The sequence below is a fragment of the Zonotrichia leucophrys genome, chromosome 6 (assembly GCF_028769735.1).
Source record: "Zonotrichia leucophrys gambelii isolate GWCS_2022_RI chromosome 6, RI_Zleu_2.0, whole genome shotgun sequence".
In the NCBI taxonomy this organism is placed as follows: domain Eukaryota; kingdom Metazoa; phylum Chordata; class Aves; order Passeriformes; family Passerellidae; genus Zonotrichia; species Zonotrichia leucophrys.
Genome location: NC_088176.1, coordinates 35406569 through 35427646, shown reverse-complemented (window position 1 = coordinate 35427646; position 21078 = coordinate 35406569). Strand labels below are relative to the sequence as shown.

At 48.7% G+C, this 21078-nt stretch overlaps 1 protein-coding gene across 1 annotated transcript in view; it reads right to left on the bottom strand.

Annotated features, from left to right (window-relative positions):
- Positions 1–15096, bottom strand: part of ADAMTS14 (ADAM metallopeptidase with thrombospondin type 1 motif 14) — a 40332-nt gene extending 25236 nt beyond the window's left edge. The window contains exons 1-5 of the mRNA XM_064717534.1: positions 15037–15096; positions 8670–8907; positions 7929–8341; positions 1120–1276; positions 242–438 (exon numbers count right to left, since the gene is read on the bottom strand). Of these exons, the coding sequence (XP_064573604.1) occupies positions 242–438; positions 1120–1276; positions 7929–8341; positions 8670–8907; positions 15037–15096 (1065 nt within the window). The remainder of the gene's footprint in view (positions 1–241; positions 439–1119; positions 1277–7928; positions 8342–8669; positions 8908–15036) is intronic.
- Between the last annotated feature and the right edge of the window lie 5982 nt (positions 15097–21078).

Below are 21078 nucleotides of genomic sequence, written 5' to 3'. Positions count from 1 at the left end.
AAACCCTGCCATTGGCAAGAGGAAGGTGATGGAGATGGCCATCAAAGGGCTCTGCTTTCCATCCCTCCAATTCCCACAGCTGTTAAACACCAGAGCCGGCGGTGAAGGCACAGCCCTTCCTGCAGCACTGCTCCCCCTCCCAAACCCATTTCTCTTCCCAGGATAACAGATCTGCAGCACCAGAAGAGCACTAAAACCCAGGGCAGGGTGGGGATCCACATCCCCCAGAGCCGAGCCTTACTATGTTCATGAGGGTGAGGACGTAGTTCTGGACATGCTCCTTGCCATGGAAGCGCACCACGGAGTCATCCACGGCCAGCAGCACCTCGATGTTGTAGTCGTCCTTCCTGGCGTGGCGCCGCTTGCGCTCCGTGTCCCCCAGCCGCTCCGCCAGCAGCTCCAGGGAATTGGGCAGCTCACCCACCTGCACCCCGGGCCCTGGGCAGGAAAAGAAAGAGCCCTTGAGGTGGCCTGACACCATGGTGAGGCTCCACAGAAGTAGGAATTCAGTAGGGAAAGCAGATATGAGATTTAAATCTAATGGGATACTGAGGTCCGGCTGGTTGCTGGTCCAGCTCGCCCAGTGGCAGGTGAGCTCTGAATGGCTCTGAATTGTGAAGACCAGCACCAAAAGATATGTTAATGATTGGACTTGAGAACCTTAAATGTTTTTTCCATCCTAAATGATTCTATGATCTGTGAAAAAGTCAAATTGAGGCCACATTTTGTAGAATTATCACAGAATGGTTTGGGTTGGAAGGGACCTTAGAGTTCACCCAGTTACACCTCTTGTTATGGGCAGGGACAACTTCCACTGTCCCAGGCTGCTCCAAGCCCCATCCAACCTGGCCTTGGACACTTCCAGGGATCCAGGGGCAGCCATAGCTTCTCTGGACAACAACCTCCAGTACCTCAACAATCTCACAACACAGGTGATCAAAGCTAGGCTGCAGCACCTCCAGCCCAGCATTCCCTTTCCTTCTTCTTGACTTTAGCAGTTAAACTGAGCCTGAAGCCACAAGGTGAGATATACAAGGGCTCATAGAAGGAGAAGTCCTCTCCCCAGGTGAAATACTGATTACCAGTTTCTGGGATAGACTGGATTCCAGCAGCCCCTACCTTCGGGGTGGAGGTCGTGGGGTGGCTCGGCGCCGTCCTGCCGGATGGCTGAGCGCCGATAGACCACGTGGGCCCTGCCGTGCTCCTCCATGTCCTGCTGGCCCCTCTCCAGGGGCTCGATGAAAAACTCATTGCTATCTGTCCGAATCAGGCCAGCCTGGACTCCACAAAGAAACAAGGAAAAGAGGGGGGAAATGGTGTGGTTTTATGTAACTGTAGGGGGACAAACATACTCACTATGCTTGTTAAAGATTAATGTAGAGCACACACAAATGGGAAAGGCATCCCAAATAATCTTGTTTTGATCCTACTCCATGACATCAGGATGGTTCTAATACCATGTTCATCTATGACAACCCTTAATTTCTCATGTAGATGGGGAAAAAAAAAAGTAAGGAAAACGCAAGCAACAAAAAAAAAAACCTAACCTGGCTGCAATTCAATTTGTGTCTTTATATGGCTACAAAAGTCAGTTCTGTCTCATCTAGGAGTTGTGCTGGACCCTGAACTCAGGGATACAAGGCTGAAGGGGCTCCCAAGACACTCCTGAGCCTCCCTGAACCCTCCCCATTCCATTCCCACATATCCCTTTAGGATATCTGCTATTTCACTGACACAACGAGCTGCAACAAGAAGAAGGAAAGAGAAACCATTCTCTCTGCCCCACAAAGTACTTGAGAATTAACAGAGGGGAATCCCGTTGGAGCAGAAGCTGGAAAGCATTACAACTCCACCTCCCAAACACAGGGAAGATGAATGACAGGGCAAACATCGCTGGAAATGTTGTCCTGGCTACCGACCTGCTCCTAATTAACACCAAGCTCCCATCAAATCCCCCTTACATCAGCCTGAGTGCTCACACCCCGCAGCGCCAGCCAGCTCAGACCTCGGGCAAGGAAAAGGATCACCAGGATTTGGCTTCTCTCCCAGGGCAGCCCCCCCAGCTCGGCATTTTTCCCAGCTCCCTTTGTGGCGCACGCGCGTGTCCCTTCCCCTGCTGCTGAAGGGCTGCCTGGAAAGCACCAGCAGAACATTTGGATCTGTTCCTGGAGCAAAGCCTCCAGCAGCGTGGACATACTGGAGTGAGTCCTCATAAGGGTGCTGGGGTGTTGGAACGGTCCTAATAAAATAAAATAAAATAAAATAAAATAAAATAAAATAAAATAAAATAAAATAAAATATATACAGAGATGTGTTTTGGACAGAGGCTGGGGCTCTTCCAAACCCACCTTGCTCTTTGGATCCTCTTTGTGTTCACATCCCATTGGATTCATCAGGCACTGGCCAATCTGTTGGATTCCACCAAATTTCCTGCTCTACTTGGGTTTCATTAACTGCTTAACTCCACTGCAAAGTGGGGTTTTGGCAGGTTTTGTTTCACCTCCTTCCTGAAGAATCCAAGTCCTTCCTGACACATGTATCTCAGGTTCTTCCCACAGGAGACATCCAGGTCAAACCAGGGCAGCCAGGGATTGTGCCCCCATCCTCAGCCAAGGAGATGAAGAACACAGCCAGGTTTTACCAGGGCACCAGGCAGGGTGGTGGTGATGAGGCAGGGAACAAGCCAGGGAGTTAAACCACCAGTCAGGCTCAGTGATGGCTGAGTGAGGCCATGATGATGGGGCAGGGCACAGAATCATGAATTCCTTAGGTTGGAAAAGCTCTCCAAGATCATTGAGCCCAACCATTGACCAGCACTGCCAAGGCCACCACTAAACCACATCCCCAAGTGCCACATTTATACATCTTTTCAGTCCCTCCAGGGATGGGGAACACAAACCTGTGCCCAGACCTCACAACCCCTTCCATGAAGAAATTCTCCTCATTCCCAGCTCTGAAACATTGCCCTTCATTATACAATAAGAGAAGGAGCAGAAGCAGCCCCTGCCCCAGGAGGAGCTCTTCTGGGACACCACCACCCCCTCCCAGCCCATCCACGGGGCGTTTCACTCGGGGCCAGGCACCCCAAAGCCGCTTTATGGGTTTAGGGCCAAAGCCGGGACTTGCTGAGTCAGGCGGCCGGAGGAAAGCTGTGCTGCAAGGCTGGATTAAAACCTGAAAGAGCCTGGTCCCAAGCCACAGCCCACTTGGGTTTGAGCTGCTCTACAGCTCGTGACTAATTATATCTGGCTCAAGGAATAAAGCAGCCCAGACTTTCTCCCAAAGGCGGGATGCAGCGCGCCGCCGACTCCGGGGATGACCGAGGGCAAAGGGGACAATGCTGGGATTTTTGTGTCCATCTGATCAGAGCAGCCCAAGAAATGAAACAGAAGCTGCAGTGGTCACCCTGGCACTCACAAAAATAAATTAAAAAACTAAACCAACCCAAAAAACACCATTGCAAGAGGCATGCACCAACCTGCCTGCCCACAAAGAGGAGCAGCTCAGGCTGTGTTTCAGCATTTTGGGAGGGTTATAACGGTAGAGAGGCAGCAGAAAAGGTCAGATGCCACCCAAAAAGTCCCACTTAGCTTTTCTTGGGCTTTTTCCAAGAATTCAATCCCATCCTCGGTGATCAATTAGCCATATGCTTCCTAGCCTTGATTTTAATTTGGTTTAATAATACCAAATCAAATTAAATCAATTGGCGGGACTGTTACCACTGCTTTTCCTAACATGAGCTGCTGTCTGCAGCTCTCAGTGAAGGCACTCCCCAACCAGAAAATGGCCCTTTAAAGACAATTCCACTGGAAAGAGGGAACACATACACCAAACTCACCCTCACAGAGGGTGAAGTGTCTTCTCCAGCTCTCCTGTGCCTCCCCAGGCTAAGGGAGAGATGAACCCCTGCCTCACTAAGGGGACCCCCAGGACCCTGAGTAAGAAACTCCTCCTCCACTGCTGGGTAAAAAGCTCCAACTCCCACAAGAATTCAGAAAATTCTGACACTTTACCCAGCTGAGATGTGGAAAAATTAATAAAGCTGCTGCACTCGACCAGGGAAGCTAACAGCAGGGGGAAATCCAGCTGCATGTACAGTATGTATTTTTCCTCTAAGATTCACACATAATTAGGACAAAAGTCCTGGAAAACCAGGCAGTGTGAACACAGACACCACAGATAACCGCACTCCCCTTCCATTCAGAGGGCATCAGGCATGGTCCAGAGATGCTCCATCACTATTTTCATGCCTCTCTGCAGCACAGGCTTTGCAGCCCATCAAACGCAGCACTTTGTCTTCCTTGACTCCTTTTCCCTGTTCTTTGTGCTAGGTGAGAGGTTTTTGGGGTGGCTACAGACCAGGCTTTGCCAGGTGAGCTCAAATGTAGCTCCTGGTGGAGTGAGGGCATGAAGACACGCTCGGCACTAATTAATTGGGTTTTCAGCCCCAACAGGGCCTGGTTTGCATCTCACTGCCAGAACTTGGGATTATCACCTGGGAGAAAAGCCCTCATATCCATATAACACCCACACCAGTTGAGGCCAGTGGGATCTATGTGACCAAAGGGACATCTCACACCCTTTTCTTCAGAAAAATCCTGCCACTCAGGAACTGCAAGGAAAATCCTGGAAGACCAAGCCACCCTTTCTTCAGTGGGGCATCATTTTGGGGGGGCTGTTTCTCCCCCTGTTGCCCACTAATTACTGTTTCTTTTACTGAGGGCTTTTGGGTCCTGCTTATCTGCTGCCACCCATCTGAAGCAAGCCAGGGCCACAGGGATGGAAAACGCTGGCTCCACAGTTTGCAGCACTACAGCAAATCACCCCAGGGCAAAGCCAGGCACACAAATATGGTGTCTGTGGGTGATAATCCTCCACCCATGCCTGCAAACCAGCAAAGCAGGAAGGAAGCAAGGTCGACCACACGCTGCTGAAGCCGGTGGGAAATAATCTGGGATGCCTCCACTGCAGCGAGACGTGTCCGCCGGCGGAGATTCCTGCCTAACGCTGCTTTACCAGTCAGGAATTTGGTGGCTTAGATCGGCTTTGAAATTACATTATGGGCCACAGCACCTTCCCACCCTGGTACGAGACACCCCTGCAAAGCATGCAAGGCCAGATTCTCACGCGTGGGTGCCCACAGGGAACGACAGCCATGGAACGTGCCACGGCTTTGGCATCTGGGAAAAGCATCGGCTCGCTTGCACGGCTGAATATGGATTTAGGAAAGACTTTGGGTGGACTCTCTTTTTCACGAACTGGGTTCAGGTTTTGGGGTTTTTTTCTTCCTCTCCTGCACTCCCCCCCCCTGTTATTTATAATCTCAGTCTCCGTTTATACACAGCCTAATCTCTCTGTGTACACAGCTCTCATCTGCAGCATCCCGGAGCGCTTCCTCTGCCCAGGAAGCGGCGGCCCTGTGCCTCCCACGCGCGCTATCCCGGATGCAGGAGCCACAATCCCCTTCCAAAGGTCATGGACAACTCCCAGCTAAAGTCCACAGCAATTCCAGGGTCCTTGCCCATGGAAGAGTTTCCTCCAGCCCATCAGCAACATTCCCGACCACGTACAACCCTCCCAGATGCTTGTCTGCTTCTCAGGTCATCAACATCAACCTCCCATCCCATCCACTCCTAGAACCAGGATTTGGTTCTGTTTCTTACTTTGTTTCCTAAATCAAGCTCTTTTCACTGCTTTTAGGGAATCCTCTTGATCTCCTCACTCCTCCAAAGCTGAGATCCTGAGCAGATTGAAGATGTCAGACTCACTTAAGCCAGAGGGCCAAACAGCAGAAAGCCCATGGAAAAGAGAAACCAACTGTGATGTTGGATTTATCACGAGGGCAAGGGAGCTGAGCACCTGCTTGTCCCCTCAGCCTCGTGTCCCTCACCAGACCAGCTCTGGAAATTCCTGGTGGAAGCCAGGATATTGATTCGTTGGCCACCCAGCAATAAATTTATGGTGGGAAATCGGGAAAAAAAAATCTTTATCATGGAGGAAAAGTTACTTCTTCCTTTACATGAGCTTAAAAGGGTGGACTTACCCATGGGTGGCAGGGCATGGCTGCATAAATCCACATGGAAAAGCATCCTGTGGTACAAGCTACACCCTAACCCAGCTGGAACAAGGGCAAAAAGAATGACAACCAACAAGGTGTGCCAGGGGCTGCGAGGGGAAAACGTGGGGCTAAAGCATAGGAAAGCCTGGAAAAGTTAAATTAAAGCCTGCTTGGGACTGACACTAACAATAGAGTGGGCTCTGGGGAAGAAAACTCCCAGAGCTGTGCCACAGCAGGACACAGATCAGCTGCCAGTGGCCTCCAGCATCCTTTAGCTCGTGATGCCAAAGGGAATGAGATCTGCCAGGGAACCTGCACGCTCCAAACCCTGCTCTGTGCTCCAAACCCTGCTCTCTGCTCCAGACTCGGCACTCTCTGCTGGGTCTGTAGGAAATGCCTTTAAAGCTTCCAAGCCTGCCCACACTGGCCAGCCCCAGCACAATCCGTGTCCCAGAGAAATGTCTGCGAGTCCACAGCCTCAGCCCATTCCCAAAAGGATGCTTCAAAAGGTGTGGATTACGTGCTAAAAAAATTTAATTCCTGTACGTAGGCGAAAGACGTATTTCTAGCTGTGCTGCTCTATCATTTCTGCTTGTACAGTAGCATCAGGCACTGTATAAAAAGAAAGGAATGCCAAATTGTTTGTGCTGGTGGCCAAAATTGGCTTAAGGAGCTCTCAGAATAAAGCAACTAAAAAAGAAATATATACAAAAAATATTTTTAAAAAGGCCCAAAAAAAGGCATTTCTTCCAACCCAGCAGTAAGTTTAAGTGGCACCAGGAGAAAACAGCAAACTCTGGCATCTAAAACAAGATTTAAATTGGCTCAAAGGAAATCTGAAGGGCAACGGGCCAAGGGTATTAAAAAATATGCGCTTCCCCAAGTGTATCAAAGGTAGGGAACCCACAGGCAGAGCAGATGCTGGGGATAATGAGGTAACAGAGCCATTTAAAGGAATTAAAGCGCTGTGGCAGCAAGTTACTGATGCTGAACTGTGCTCAGAAAGCCAAGAGCCTCCCAGCCCCTGAGTGATTAGGGAGAAAAAAAAAAAAGAAAAAGACATCCTCCTGCAAAAAGATGCTTGGTGGGAGCCAGACTGCAGCTAGCAGTGATTTCAGGAGGAGCTGCAGCTCACACAGCATCATTTAAGAGGCGGGAAACACAGAGGAAAAGTTTCCAGAGCATTCTCAAGGTAAAACACGGGTGGGCAAGGATGGAACAGCATCACCATGAGTGTGGGTCCCTGTCCCAGAGGCTGGGCCCATGGACACCACAGCATCTGGGCAGCACGCACTTCAGGCACAGGGCTGGCAAGTTTTCCAAGCCTTTAAAATAAATACTGGTGCACAAACCACCCTGATGGAGCAGGCAGGTGACACCCAGGGGAAAGGGAACCAGCTGCTGTCAAGGCCTAAAGGGCAACGTATGGCTCAGACACCTAAAGCATCACCAAAAATTCAGATTTCAGGACATCAGGATTCATCTCTTTGGAGGAAAAGGTACCAAAACACAGGCAGCACACAGAAAGCACCTGTGGTGGCTCTGCATGGGAGGCATTTAGGGAAGTGACAATTTTACGCTTTGTTTCTTTACATTGTCAGCGAGAAAAGTGTTCTGAAGGTTTCGTTGTGATTTTTATTACTCTTTCTTTTAGCTACTGCCAATATTTTCTTCTTTATACTCTAAAAAAGTTTCGAGCTTACTTCACTTTTCTCCTAATCCTACCTCACAGCAAAAAGGTAAGTGATTATCCAGCTCTAAAACCCACCACACCCACTAGCACACTAACTGGAAAATCTCGAAATTAACAAAATCTGGAAATTAACAAAATCTCAAACTAACAAACCACAACCACCAGCTCCCAGCTTACCAGCCCATCGCAATTGCTGATGGCCACGGCAGCTCCGGGCATGCCGGAGATGTCGCCGGTGAAGAGGCAGCGCTGCTGGAGGGGCTCTCGGAACAGCACCTGGAAATCCTCCTGCCACTCGGCCACGGCTCCCGGCGGCACCAGGCGCTGGTTGGGGCTCAGCCGGAGGTGCAGCTCCGTCCCGAACACCGTCACGTTGAAATAGAGCAGGCGGCGCTGGGGGGGCTCCTCCGGGGGGCTGCGGCGGGGCCGGGGCCGGGCCGGGAGCGGGGCTGGCTCCGGGGCACAGGCGGGCTGCCCGAGCCCCGCCGCCGCCTCGCCGGACACCACGTGCGACAGGAAGCGGCCCCGGCAGTCGGTGCTGAAGGGGACGATCACTCCATACTCGCTGAGCTTGCCGGACAGGAGGAGCTCTGCGGGGACAGCGGCGAGCAAAGGGCCGTGGGCACGCACGGAGCATCCCGCGGGGGCCGCCCCAGCCGGGGGAGCCTCTCGGGGCCCGACGGACCCCACAGCAGCTTCTCCGTCCCGACCCGGCTCCGCTTTGTAGTTTTAAGCGGGTGCGTCCAGCGTAGCAGAAGGAACTCGGGCTGACGTCCCCTCGCACGCCAAGCACGCCAACTATTTCTCGCCCAGCCTCCATCTCCCCCAATTCCCACTGAAACCTCCCCCCAGCAGCAGCGGGATCCCTCTCCCTTCTCCCCATCCGCAGTCACCTGTCAGCCCCCCGTGCCTCCGTACCTGGGGCGCTGCCGGCGGCCAGGCAGCCGTGCAGGGGGACGAGGCAGGAGAGCACCAGCCGCAGATAATCCATTTGGGGCCGGCGGCGGGATGCGGGCCCGGCGGGATGCGGGATGCGGGGCGGGCGGCGCCCGGCGACCGCCTGCCCCCGCCGCCGCCGCCGCCGGGGCCACCGGCGCTCCCGCCGCCGCCGCTTCTGCCGCCTCCCGGGCGGCGTGGGGCGGGCCGGGGGCCGGGTCTGGGCCAGGGGGTGGGAGGTCGGGCTAGTTTTAATTTAATTCCTTTGAATTTTTAAAATTTTTTTTAAACATAGTTTTCTTACTAAAGACGCGGAGCGGGGGGGTTTGGGGGAGTGGGGGGGGGGGGGAAGTTCTCGCGTTGCCTGTGGATCGTTCTTTTCTTGGAGATTTAAAAAAAAAAAAAAAAAAAGCCTTTTCGGGCAGCCCTCCCTCCGTCCCACCATCCCGCCTCCCCATCGCTCCCCGCCCCGCGGCCGCCCGGCTCCAGCGCTGCCCGAACAAAGGCGAGACGCGCCGGGAGCCGGGGAGCGCCTCCTGCCCTGCTCCGGTCCCCAAATCGCACCCCCGGCCCCGCACGGAGGGAGATGCTCCACAGGGAGAGCCAAACCCTCCTCCAGCTCAGGGCGCTGCCGCTGTGTGAGCTCTGGAGGCAAACATCCCGTTTGGAAACAGCTGAGATATCTTCCAGATGTGGAAACATCCCTAAGAGAGAAACTGAAGATGCCCCATCCCTGGCAGTGCCCAAGGCCAGGTTGGATGGGGCTTGGAGCGACCTGGGGTAGTGGAAGGTGTCCCTGCCCATGGCAGGAGGTTGGAAAGCAATGAGTCTTAAGGTTCTTTCCAACCCAAACCATTCCATGATCCCATTTAATTTTTCTTTCTTCCCTCTCCTCCTGTTTTTGGGGGGCAAACAGACAGAAGGAGGTGCTGGCCTTGCTCCTGGATGCCATCTTGCTGGCTCTCCAAGGAAAACCCACACTCCTTGGGTTTTCCAAAGGGCACCACCACAGCTCCAGAGCTGGGAGCCCACAGCTCAATACGTGCTGTGCTTCCTCAGGCTCCTCCTCCTCACCACCCTGACAAGGGGCAAATAAACCCAGTACTCCCCTAAAAAACTCAGCAGAACTCAACGAACCCAGCACCGTGCTGAAAGGACTTCCCACATCATGGAACCATGGAATGGTTTGGGTTGGAAGATCATCTCGTTCCACCCCTTTGCCATGGGCAGGGACACCTTCTACTATCCCAGGGTGCTCCAAGCCCTGTCCAGCCTGGCCCTGGACACTTCCAGGGATCCTGGGGCATCCATCAGTACAGAGCAACAAACCTCCTGGCACTGTTTCCATTTGCTGTGTCCAGTTAATTTGTTCTTCTGGACAGGACTCCAGAAGGGAAGGGACTGTGCTGACCAGCAGTAACACCAGTTGTACTGGTTGTGCTGGGATTTTACTGCCGTGGGGCCCAGCAGCTCTTGGGGTTACACTGAGCAAGCCAAAATCTTTTCCAAGAGGCGATTCCTGCCTTGAGGAACTTTCATCCAAGCTGCCACGCAGGCCACAGCACGAGGGAAAAGGCAAGCAGGGAAAACAGCGTGCCAGCCTGCAATCTTCCCATCAGGAACTGGGATTCTGGTTTGGGACATCTTTGGTAGGACCCCAGTGGAGCTTTGCTCCATCAGCACAGCAATGCCCAGAATGGTAGGAAAGGATCAGTATTTGGGAAAATGCCCTGATCACCTCCCCTGCAGGTGTGGGAGGGTGGTGGGGCTGCTGGTGCCAGGAGGAGGATCCAGAGGTGGAGATGGGGAACCCCTTGGAGATCTGCTTCAGCCATTTCTGGAGAGGCATGACTCTCCTGTGTCCTGCTGCCAGAGCTTCCCTCCAGAGGAGGGGAGAGCTTTGCCTTCCAACTGGGTGACTGGGTTGGGTTTGGGGGCAAAGAGGAGAAGCTGAGGCTGCAGTGATCAAAATCCAGTCGAGAATTCCCTGTAGCTACACAGGATTCCCCCAAAAGGAGAGAAGAATACACTTACTTCAAGTAGAGAATTTCAAGCTGGAAGAAAACCAGATTTTAATTCCCACTCTAAGTCTTTTCATGCTTCTGTTGCTTTGTGCAATCTATAATTAAAGAGGAGAAATGATCTGCAAGAGATTCTTTGCAGAAGAGATAGAAAAAGAATTTGTGCTCCGAGCATTTAGGATGCTTTTGGAAGATACGCACCCGCTGGAGCATCAAAGCTGGAATGAGCCCTTAGTTTGGCTGAAAAGATTTATGAGGAAACATGCAATAAAGGGCATGCTTTACTTGTGAAGAATAGCTCTGGAAAGCATCATTTAATTACCGTTTTTCAGAGGCAAAAACTATTTCTTCATCCACAAGATCTGTGAATTCATCCAGTCCCTCTATGCCTCCCCTGATGTTACCAAATATCTGGCTTTGGCAGCAAAAGCTTGGCTGAATGACAATGGCAATGACCTGACACACAGCTTGCCTCATTTATTACCTTCTAAAGGTAATAATTAAACACATTTGGGTACCTGGGACGTACTGGACCTGGTGAGAAGACAAGTTCCAAGGGGATCTCTCAGACTTACAGATGAGATGATGTTCATTTGTCACCCACACAGTGACGCTAAGTGTTGGTGTTATCTGCCTGAAATATTCATATAATAATATTAGTGTGGATTTTGGTGTTATCTCTATCAATACACCATCATTTAAGTCAGAAAAATTTGTTTATTCCAGCCTTTGTCTTCCCAGTTCTTGTTATAGAGGATGGAAAGAGAAGCAGCAAGGCAAGTTCCCCTTGTCCTTTCCTTCTGCTTTGGCCCCTCCATTCTCCTCTTTGTCTCCCGGCTTTGCCTTTCCCAGCCTTTAACTCTGTCCCACCCTTCTCCTTGACTTTAGGCTTAACCTTTTCCTTTCCATTTTGGAGTCCAAATGGCTCCTTTTTCTGGTTTTCCCCTCCTTGGGTGCTATTTTATCTCGTGCCCCCATTTCCTCCATGGGTAATACACTCTGGAGTCCTTTATGATTCAAGGCTTCCCTCTGCAGCCTGGAGATTCACCAGTGATGTGGGTTTGGGCACTTTCCCATTATTTTGGTGACCTCTAGGCCTGGGGAGGAGCAGGTTTTCCTTCCAGCTCCCAGAGAAGAAAGCTGACAACAGCTGCTGTTTCCAAAACCCCAAATCAGGCTCCTTTTCCTGCAGGAGGCTCCAGCCAGTATTCCCAAAGCCTGATTTCCATCTGGCAGTGCCAATTTCTGGCCATCCTGGAGTGCTGCAGTGTCCAAGCCCTGCCTGTCCCACCAGGCACCACTCAGAGCCAGGGCCCAGGTGAAATGTTCCAAATCCCCTCCACCAGCAGTGGATGCAGCTCTTGGCCCCCAAATACAATTAATCTTGATTTTGAGGACTGGAAAAACTTTTTAAAAAGGCTGGAAGGATTTCTTACAAGAAAAAAAAAAATCAAACAAAACAAAACCCCAAAAAAACCAACAACAAACCCACTTAATTGGGTCTATTTTTGTGCCTTTATGGGCAGTGGTTGCTTTGCTCAGTCGTGCAAACCTCCTGGAGGGAAGGGCATCAGGGCTAATAAAATTGTAGCAATCTCCACCAATTACCTAAACTGGCTTTTCTGCCCATAATATCATGGGTTTGGGAGCCAGGAGCTGGGGGTGTACCAGAGTGAGAGGACAGGGCTGTATTTCCAGCCCTAGCTCACCACATGTCTTCTTCCCAGAGATGTAAACCTTCTGTTTGTTAATCCAAAAGGCTCTGAAACAACTGCCCCTGAGCTCAGGTTGCACAACCACCTCCTCACCACGGGCTGATTTCTGGTAAGAACTGGTCAAATCACCAAAAAAAAAGAAAATTTAAAAGAGAAGAAGGAGGGGGGAAAGTGTTTTACAGCTGTTTGGGTTAGTCTGAGGTTTTAAAAGCAGCTGGAAGAAGGAAGAAGCACAGGGAGGGATGGCCCAGCATCCCAGGCACAGGTAAAATGGGCAGAGGCACAGCCAGGGACTCTACCTGATGCTTATCCCCACCCAGGTGCAACACATTGATCATTGTCACTGCTAGAAATGAAAGGATGGGACTGTTTTCAGGCTCAGAAGGGTTTATTGCTCAGATAAACATCAGTCTCAGAGGCACTGAGGTTTTAGAGGAGCAAGCAGTCGGCCATAGCTCAAAGTAGTCCCAACTTCTTTGTTACAAGGCAATACATAACTTTCTAACCCAATGGACAGATGCCACAAGGTTCATTTTGCTTTTCTAACCTACTGCCTTTACTAACTTCTACTGCACTGTGGATATTTTTATCCAATGGGCTTCTAACTCACATGCACATGTATGCTTCTATTATAACTTCTAAACTCTCAGTTTATTCCATACAACCACACCCCTACATTATAAACCCTTCACCATCTTATCAGTGCAGTTTTCTACATTATAAACCCTTCACCATCTTATCAATACAGTTTTCTACATTATAAACCCTTCACCTTCTTATCAATACAGTTTTCTACCTTCACCTTCTTATCAGTGCAGTTTCTCACTTAAGGCATATTCTTAATTACAACTATAGAAACACAAGTTAATGATTTTTCTCCTTAATATCTGTGTATTGTATTTTTAGATCAATCCAAGCTTCTCCCAAGCTGCAGATCAAACCCTTCACTGTGGAAGTTTCTGTTTTCCCGATTCCCACTCGCTTCCACGCTCAGAGCAAGGCGTTGCTTGCTCAGGGAAGCATCCCCAAGGCACCGTGCGGGGACCGGGAGCCCCAGCAGGCTCCAATCGCCCCCTGCCCTGCGGAGGGAGGGAGGGATGGAGGGATGGAGCTCGGCGGGCTGTGGGTGAGCGAGCATGACCTCATCCCTCAGCCACGCCGGGATCAGAGCCGGGAGCAGCGGCTGCCGCAGCGCCGGGGCAGGAGGGGAGGGAAAACCCCCGAGCATCCTCCCCTCCCTCTGCACAGCTGCTCCTGCCCGGAAAGCGCCCCTTCTCCAGGATTTCAGCTCTTTTCGGGCGGATTTTAGGAGTCCAAGACTCGAAGGGGAGTCACGGAGATGTTGTGCTGGTCCAGGAGAGGAGCAGGAGAAGCGGGAGCCCGGATTTTGGAGGCAGGCAGGCAGGGAGGGAGGGAGCTGACAGACACACACACATCATCTGGTCTCCGGCTGCCCCGAGGCACGATCATTCCTGGCAGATCTCTCCCTAATCCCTACTTTAAGACCTCCAAAGATGGAGGGAGCCTCCACAAGCCAACATTTCTTTTTTTTTTTTTTTTCTATTTTTTTTTTTTTTGGCCAAGTCTTGCTTTTCTTATCCTGGAAAGCTTTTCCCCCTGGTTAATCTGTATATCTGCAAGTTTGGCCCGGGTAAAACACTGATCCTGGTATATCCTGCTACCAAACTCTTCCTGCCAGCATGCCAAAGATTCTGGATGCTGTCACAGAACCAAGTGACAATGGCAGCCACTGGCAAAGCTCTTCCACGAGGCCCCAAACCCACTGGAATCAGCACAACACTTTAAAGGTGAGGCTTCACTGGAGCTGGAAAATGAAGGATTTAGCACACGGTGCTGTGGATTTCTGAGAGGACCCAAGCTCCTTTTTCCAGGACCCAGAAGAGAGAGCTGGGTGTGCCAAGCAGCTGATCCAGCCAGGGTGGGAAACCATCCCTTCCAAGCCTCTCCCCATGGCCAACTGCTCTTCATCCCACATTTCCAAAGGCTGCCATCCTCCCTGCTTCCTCAGTGAGTCCAGCATGCCACAGCTGAGACAGGAGGCCATTCCCCTGCAGCCAAACCCCTGGAAGCAGCAGGACAAAGATGACACCGTGTTACCGCAGGAGTGTGACAGCAAGAAACCTCTGGAGAGGAGCAAACTCCTGTTTAGGCACATCATGGTGGGAGCAGAGCTCAAATCTTACCAAGGCTCATCTCCTGATGGCACCTAGGCAGCGTTTTTTGGGATCAGAGCGCAGTGTTCAGCCCAATCCAAACAGAAGCATCTTTCCCTCATCCCACCAAACTGCATCACGCCGCACCTCTGAGCATCGCTTCTCCTCAGCTACAGCTGCATCTGCAAATTCCTGCCAGATGTGTGCCTTGGCAGCCCTGCTGGGAGGTTTTCTAGGGGCTGGGAGTCCCCCCTCACTGCCTTGCCCACCCAGGGATGAGCAGACAAGCTCAGGAACCCAAACTGTAAAGCTGGAAAAGGGATAAATGAGCCAGAAAGTGGAAGCCGACGCCGGTCCCGGCTGAGCTGCGAGTTAAGGGATGGTGAAACAAGGTCAGTGAGATTTATACCGACAGCTTTGGATGGCTTCCAGCCCCTACTGTCAGCAGCAGAGTCTTGGAAAAGAGCAGGGAAAAACTTGCTCTCCTTCTAGGAACCATGCCGCAGGGAGAGCTGCGCTGGCGTGGCCACATCCCCACCGTGGGGAAGCAGAAAATATCCCCAAAATCTCTGTTTTTCCAAGCACAGCTGCAGCAGATGCTGAGCTCCAGGTCAGCAGCACTGAGGTGGTCACTGGGGTGAGGGGCTCCTGCTGCCATGGGTGGGAAGCCATGGAACCTTCCTTGCCAAAAGCACAGAGCCTTAAAGCTCCCTGGTGGCTGTGGCATCCAAGGGAAATGTTATTGTGTTTGTGGCAGGAAAGGCTGATGAACCTGATTTCAAGTTCTCAGAAGGATAATTTATTATTTTATGGTACTATATTATATTAAAGAATGCTATACTAAACTATACTAAGGAATACAGAAAGGATACTTACAGAAGGTTAAAAGACAATAATGAAAACTTGTGACTCTCTCCAGAGTCCCAACACAGCTGATTGGCCAATAAGTCCGAATAATTCACACCAGAATCCAGTGAAACAACCACTTGTTGGATAAACAATCTCCAAACCCATTCCAGATGAGCACAACACAGGAGAAGCAAATGAGATAAGAATTGTTTTCCTTTTTCTCTGAGGCTTCTCAGCTTCCCAAGGAGAAAAATCCTGGGAAATGGGATTTTCCAGAAAATGTGAATGTGACAAAATATGTGCACCCTGTCCATGGGATCCAGCAGGGTGTCAAAGCCTCTCTTTAGGACCGAAGTCCCACCAGCATCCCTTCAGCTCTGGGGATGGCAGCTGGGATTCATCCATCCCTGCTACCTCAGCATTCCCAGCCCTTCCCTTTCTCTTCTCCCTGATGATGCTCAGTACAAACTAGATACAAACTAGGTTACCCTTGCCCAGCATCTCCCCCAGAACAGCCTTTCCCTCTCCACACATTGACCATCTCATTAATTTTTTATCATCTTCCTGCCAGAATTAAGCTTACTGCCATGTAAACCCCAATTCCTTCTCTTTTTTTTTCCTTTTTGACCTCTTAAATCGAACTCCTGAGCATTTCCCAGTCCCCAGGGCCTTGCTCATCCCCTCAACCCACAGATATTTTTCCAGCATGACCCCCACCAGCCAGAGAGTGCTTTAATTGAGCCCAATCTCCTCTTTTAGCTCGAGCTGGGGAAAATTAATTTTTCATTTGCTTGGGGCCAGAAGCACCCTGAGGTGGTGGAGGGCTGGAAAACAGCTGCTTTTTTTCCCCTTCCCCTGCAATATTCATGTAAGAAAAGTGAGAAATAGAAGGAGAAAGTCATGCCAAGCCTGGGCTCCGTGGTTTATGCACATTTTGCTGCAATAAAAAAAGCCAAGCCTGATTCTTTGCACGATGTCCGTAGGTTTTGGAGCTTTGGAAATCCTCCCCTTGCTGCCACCCTCTGCACAGGTCAGCATTGCCATTGCTCTTCTGGGTTTTCAGCCAAAAATCCCATTTCTCTGTACCATCCCCTTTCAGCCCATGATTTATTCCTGCTCCCCAGAACAGGGGCTTGGCCATGCCCAGGGTCCAGTGGAGCTGGGAGGGTGAAAACGGGGAGAAAAAGGGAATTTCTGCTGCTTGGAGGTCTGGTATTGTGCCTGGATGGCTTTTATTTTTAGTTTTTCAAGCCCTGGCTCTGCAAAAGCATCTTAATTACTATCCTTCAGCTGTAAAAATGAAACCCAGATGTGCTCCCTCTGCAGAGGTTTCATCAGGGGGTTCTGCCGGAGGGGGGACATCCCAGCAAGGAAAACATGGAAATTATTATTATTATTAATATTATTTTAGGAGCTCTCATGTCCAGTGCTATTTGTGGTGGCCCCAAGCCAGCACATGCTTCTCCCCTGCTGCTGTAAATAGAAATTATATCACCCCAAACACCCTCAATTTTCACCAAAATGAAAGGGAAGCACTCCTGAGCTGGGCCTTGAAAAGCTGATGGCTCTGGGACTTGGGTGCAGCTGGCAGAGCTGCCACAGCTGGGCAGAAAAACAGGAAAAAATGGGAATTTTGGGGGGGAAAACACAGCCCTGAAGGCTCTGATAGCTGCCGTGATTTGGCTGGGGCTGTGGCAGGTTTCCCCTTGCAGCCCCATGTGCCAGTGGAACATTGGCTCCTCGGCACATTTTCCCCTTTGGATGGATAAAAAACACAAAGACACGTGAAGTTCAGCTTCCAGGGATTGCTGCTCAGTCCCGAGAGGAGGAGCAGGAATAAAATCCCTGGCTGAGGTCAGAGCAGTCCTGTTCCTTTCACCTCTGTGGAGCCCAAGGTCCCTTTGCCAGGGCCCCTGTCTGACGCAAGGATGCAGGAAGGGAGAACCTGGCCAAGACCAGCTGCATTTTTGTACTTGAAATAAAATTAATAATTAGAAAATTATAATAAAATTTAAAATTATTAAAAAAAAAATAAATAAAAACTTTAAAATAAAATAAATAAAAACAACATAAATAAAAACTTCAAAATAAAAAACTTAAATTAAATAAATAAGACTTAAAAATAAAATAAATTAAAAATTTAAAATAAAATAAATAAAACCAACATAAAAATTTAAAAACAAAATAAAAACTTAAATAAAATAAATAAGACTTTAAAATAAACTGGATAAAAATTAAAAATTAAATATAAATAAAATTAACATAAATAAAAATATCATAAATAACAATATAAATAATAATTAATATAATATAATAAATTAATTAAAAGTTTTTAAAATAAAAATATTTAAAATTATAATCTGGAAAGAAATGTGATATCCCAGGTCCATTTATTTGGGGAGAGTTTCACAGAGAAGTGGTGGGGTTGGGATAATGTTTCTTGCCACCTTGTCACCACCCACACAGAGGATTTATATATTTATTTCTTATCTCCTCCCAGAAAAAAAAAAAAAAAGTTTCTGGCAGAAAGCTTTTCTTTCTCTGGAAGGAGGCAGCCTTCCAGCCAAGGTACACGTGGTGCAAAGCTCCATTGAAATATTCCTCCCACCAAACAAGCTCCACCCAAAGGCAAAGGCTGAGCAGTGAGAAAGAGCCTCGGTACCCACCTCTGTACCCACCTCCTCACAGGGGGAAGAAATATGGGGATGCCTCCACTTCCAAGGCAGATTTTGACCTGGAATTCCCCATAGATTGAGTCACAGGGGTTTTAATCTGTTCTAAAAAGCTTTTTTTCTATTTTTGAGGGAAGTATTTTATATTAAAATAGGTTTTAATAGGCATTTAAAAGAGAGGTTTTGTCTCTGTATGAATAACAAACACCATTCAGCCAATGGTTACAGGTTAATCATGCCTCCATTTACAAAATGTTTTAATTACACCCTCAAATATGACCTTTGCTATGGGACAAGAACACGAGTGCAGCACAGAGAAAAGCCTGGAAAGGACATGTCAGCACAGCCCAAACCCTCAGGGATGGGGAAGGCAAGCAGAAGCATTAATAATCCATTAATTAATTATCCATGTCAAATATAATCTCATTAGGCAGTAGCACAGCTACAAACAGCCCCATTGCCACGTTACCCCCACAGTGCGGCCAGAAAAAAAGGGAAAAAAAGCCATTAAACCCTCAGTGCTTTCATGCCAATGCAGCCAGGCTCCAAAAATCCTCTGTGATGATGATGATGCAGGGTGTGCTGGTGTGGAGGAAGGAGCATCCCCTACTTTGCTCCGTGCTTCCTGAGCAGCAAGGGGGGAACTCAAAGGAAAATTTGGGGAGGGCACAGGTGCCCCTGGTGTGGGTTTGAGCTCCAGGGAGGGGCTCAGGGCAGGTCCCACCCCAAGACAATTCATCCTCACTGCCCTTGAGGCTGCAGCATCCTGGGGAATGGTGTGGGGCAGCCTGGAGCACATGGGCAAGGCTCCTCTGGCAATACATACAGTATTATTTAAATAAAGTCCCCCTCTGGCAATACATACAAATATATTTAAATAAAGTCTCTCTCCACTCTATCACAGGTGAAGCAGGCACTGATACCATTTATCCAGGCCCCCTTTCAGTGTTCTCCACATTTCACCTCTTCTAAGCACCTGCAGCACCAATGCACGAATAACTTTTTCCATAGGTGGAATAATGGATAGATTTGGGTTTTTTTAAGGGATATTCAGAGTTTCCATGACCCACCCCAGGCTGTGTGTACAACCAAGAGTGCAGTGGGGTGATTTTGGGCACTGCTGGGGCTTCCCCTTGGCTACAACACAGAGCTTGGCTCTTCCCCATTTCCCTGTGAGCCTGCAGCTTTGGGAAAAAGGGGACAAAACAAAGCCCCAAAATATGGGAGATGGCACCCAGAGCTGCAGGGATACCCTGTGTCCCCATGGAAATGAGATGGAGACAACCAGGCACAGATCTGTGTTTCCTGCCCGGAAATCAATCTCTCAACACCGCTGGCTGGGATTTAATATTTAATATTTAATGTTTAATACTTAATACTCTACCCCAAAACAACCTCAGATCCCCTTGGCTGTACTCCCACACTCCAAGCCCTGAACAAGGTGAGGGAAGTAGAGAATTAGGAGTTAACTGAGGGTCAGGAACCTGCAGAAAAGCAGTTTCCATGAAAATCAATAAAATTGATCAATGAGCTCTTGGTGTTTTAATGTAAAAACACACTTTGAGCTTCTTTTTTTGCAGGTATTTTAGTCCATACAGCCTCTTGCTGGTGCTTCCCTGGGAAAAGCTGCTGCTCCTCCAGGGAATAACCTCCAGTGAGGCTGGAGGTCAGCTCATTAACACCATCCAATTAATTGCTGCTTTTTACCCTCCTGCCATGGAACATCTCCCACTAGCCTAGATTGCTCCAGGTTGTTATTATATAGAATATAAAATATGTATTTAATATTTAATGTATTTAATATTTCTAGAATTTACATGGGATAGAATAATTCTAGAATGAGTATTTTCTATCATTACATATTAAAATTTATATTTTTATAGAATTTAAAACATATAATATTTTAAATATATATTAAATATAATATATAAATATATTTTATATAGAATTTAAAACATGTATTTTATATTTAATGTATTTAATATTTCTAGAATTTACATAGTATAGAATAATTCTAGAATGTGTATTCTCTACTATTATATATATAAAATATATATATTTCTATCATTATATATAAATGTATATATACATTTATATATAATGTATACACAGTATATGTAATAAATCTATGCTATAGACATACAGCACTTAAAATTCACAATATATACTCAGTAATGATTTTATATTTTAGATATATCACATATGATACATAACCCCTTGTTTGCTTTGTCTCTGGCTGAATCCTTTCAGAATTGCCAATCCTTTTCCCTCGGAGCAGAAAATCCAGGCCATTCAGAGCCAGGTTTTAACTTCTCATCTAGGAGAGGGATTTGGGTTTCTGCCTCCCCAGCCTGGGGAAAACAAGGAATAAACACAGCACGGTTGATTTTTCACATTCAAACACATTCCCATCTCCCAGGATATTTTTTTTTCCCAGGCAATTGCTGCAGCCCTGCTTTGGAAATCACTTGTTAGGATGGTGGGAAAGCAGAAAGGAGCCTTTGAGCCCCTCAGACCAGGTGATGCAAAGCTCCAGCCTTCATTACCAAGATTAAAAGAAGCTGGGATTTCCTAAGCAATTAAAAACTCTGCCTAATTAAGACAGGGCTAATAGGCAGGACTTCCAAGGGCTGCTGCTGGGGCAGGAGAAGGATTTGCAGCAAAAGAGCTTGCAGGTAATTGCTTTGGTAAGGCAGAATAAATGGGGATGTGAGGATAGAGAGGATATGCTCAGTAAAAAACTAAAATAAGAGGGGAAAAAAAAAAGGAGGGAAAATAGCATCAACAGCCTCTTGAAATTACTCAGTCAATTGTTTGACTGCATCAGCAGCAAGTTATCCAAACACTGCAGCACTCGGAGAGGGGCAAAACATTCAGGCAGGTATTTCTGCCTGAAGAAAGGAAAAAAAAAAATTAAAAGCACACCCCCAAATGTGCAGCTAAGCCAAAAAAAAGAAAGT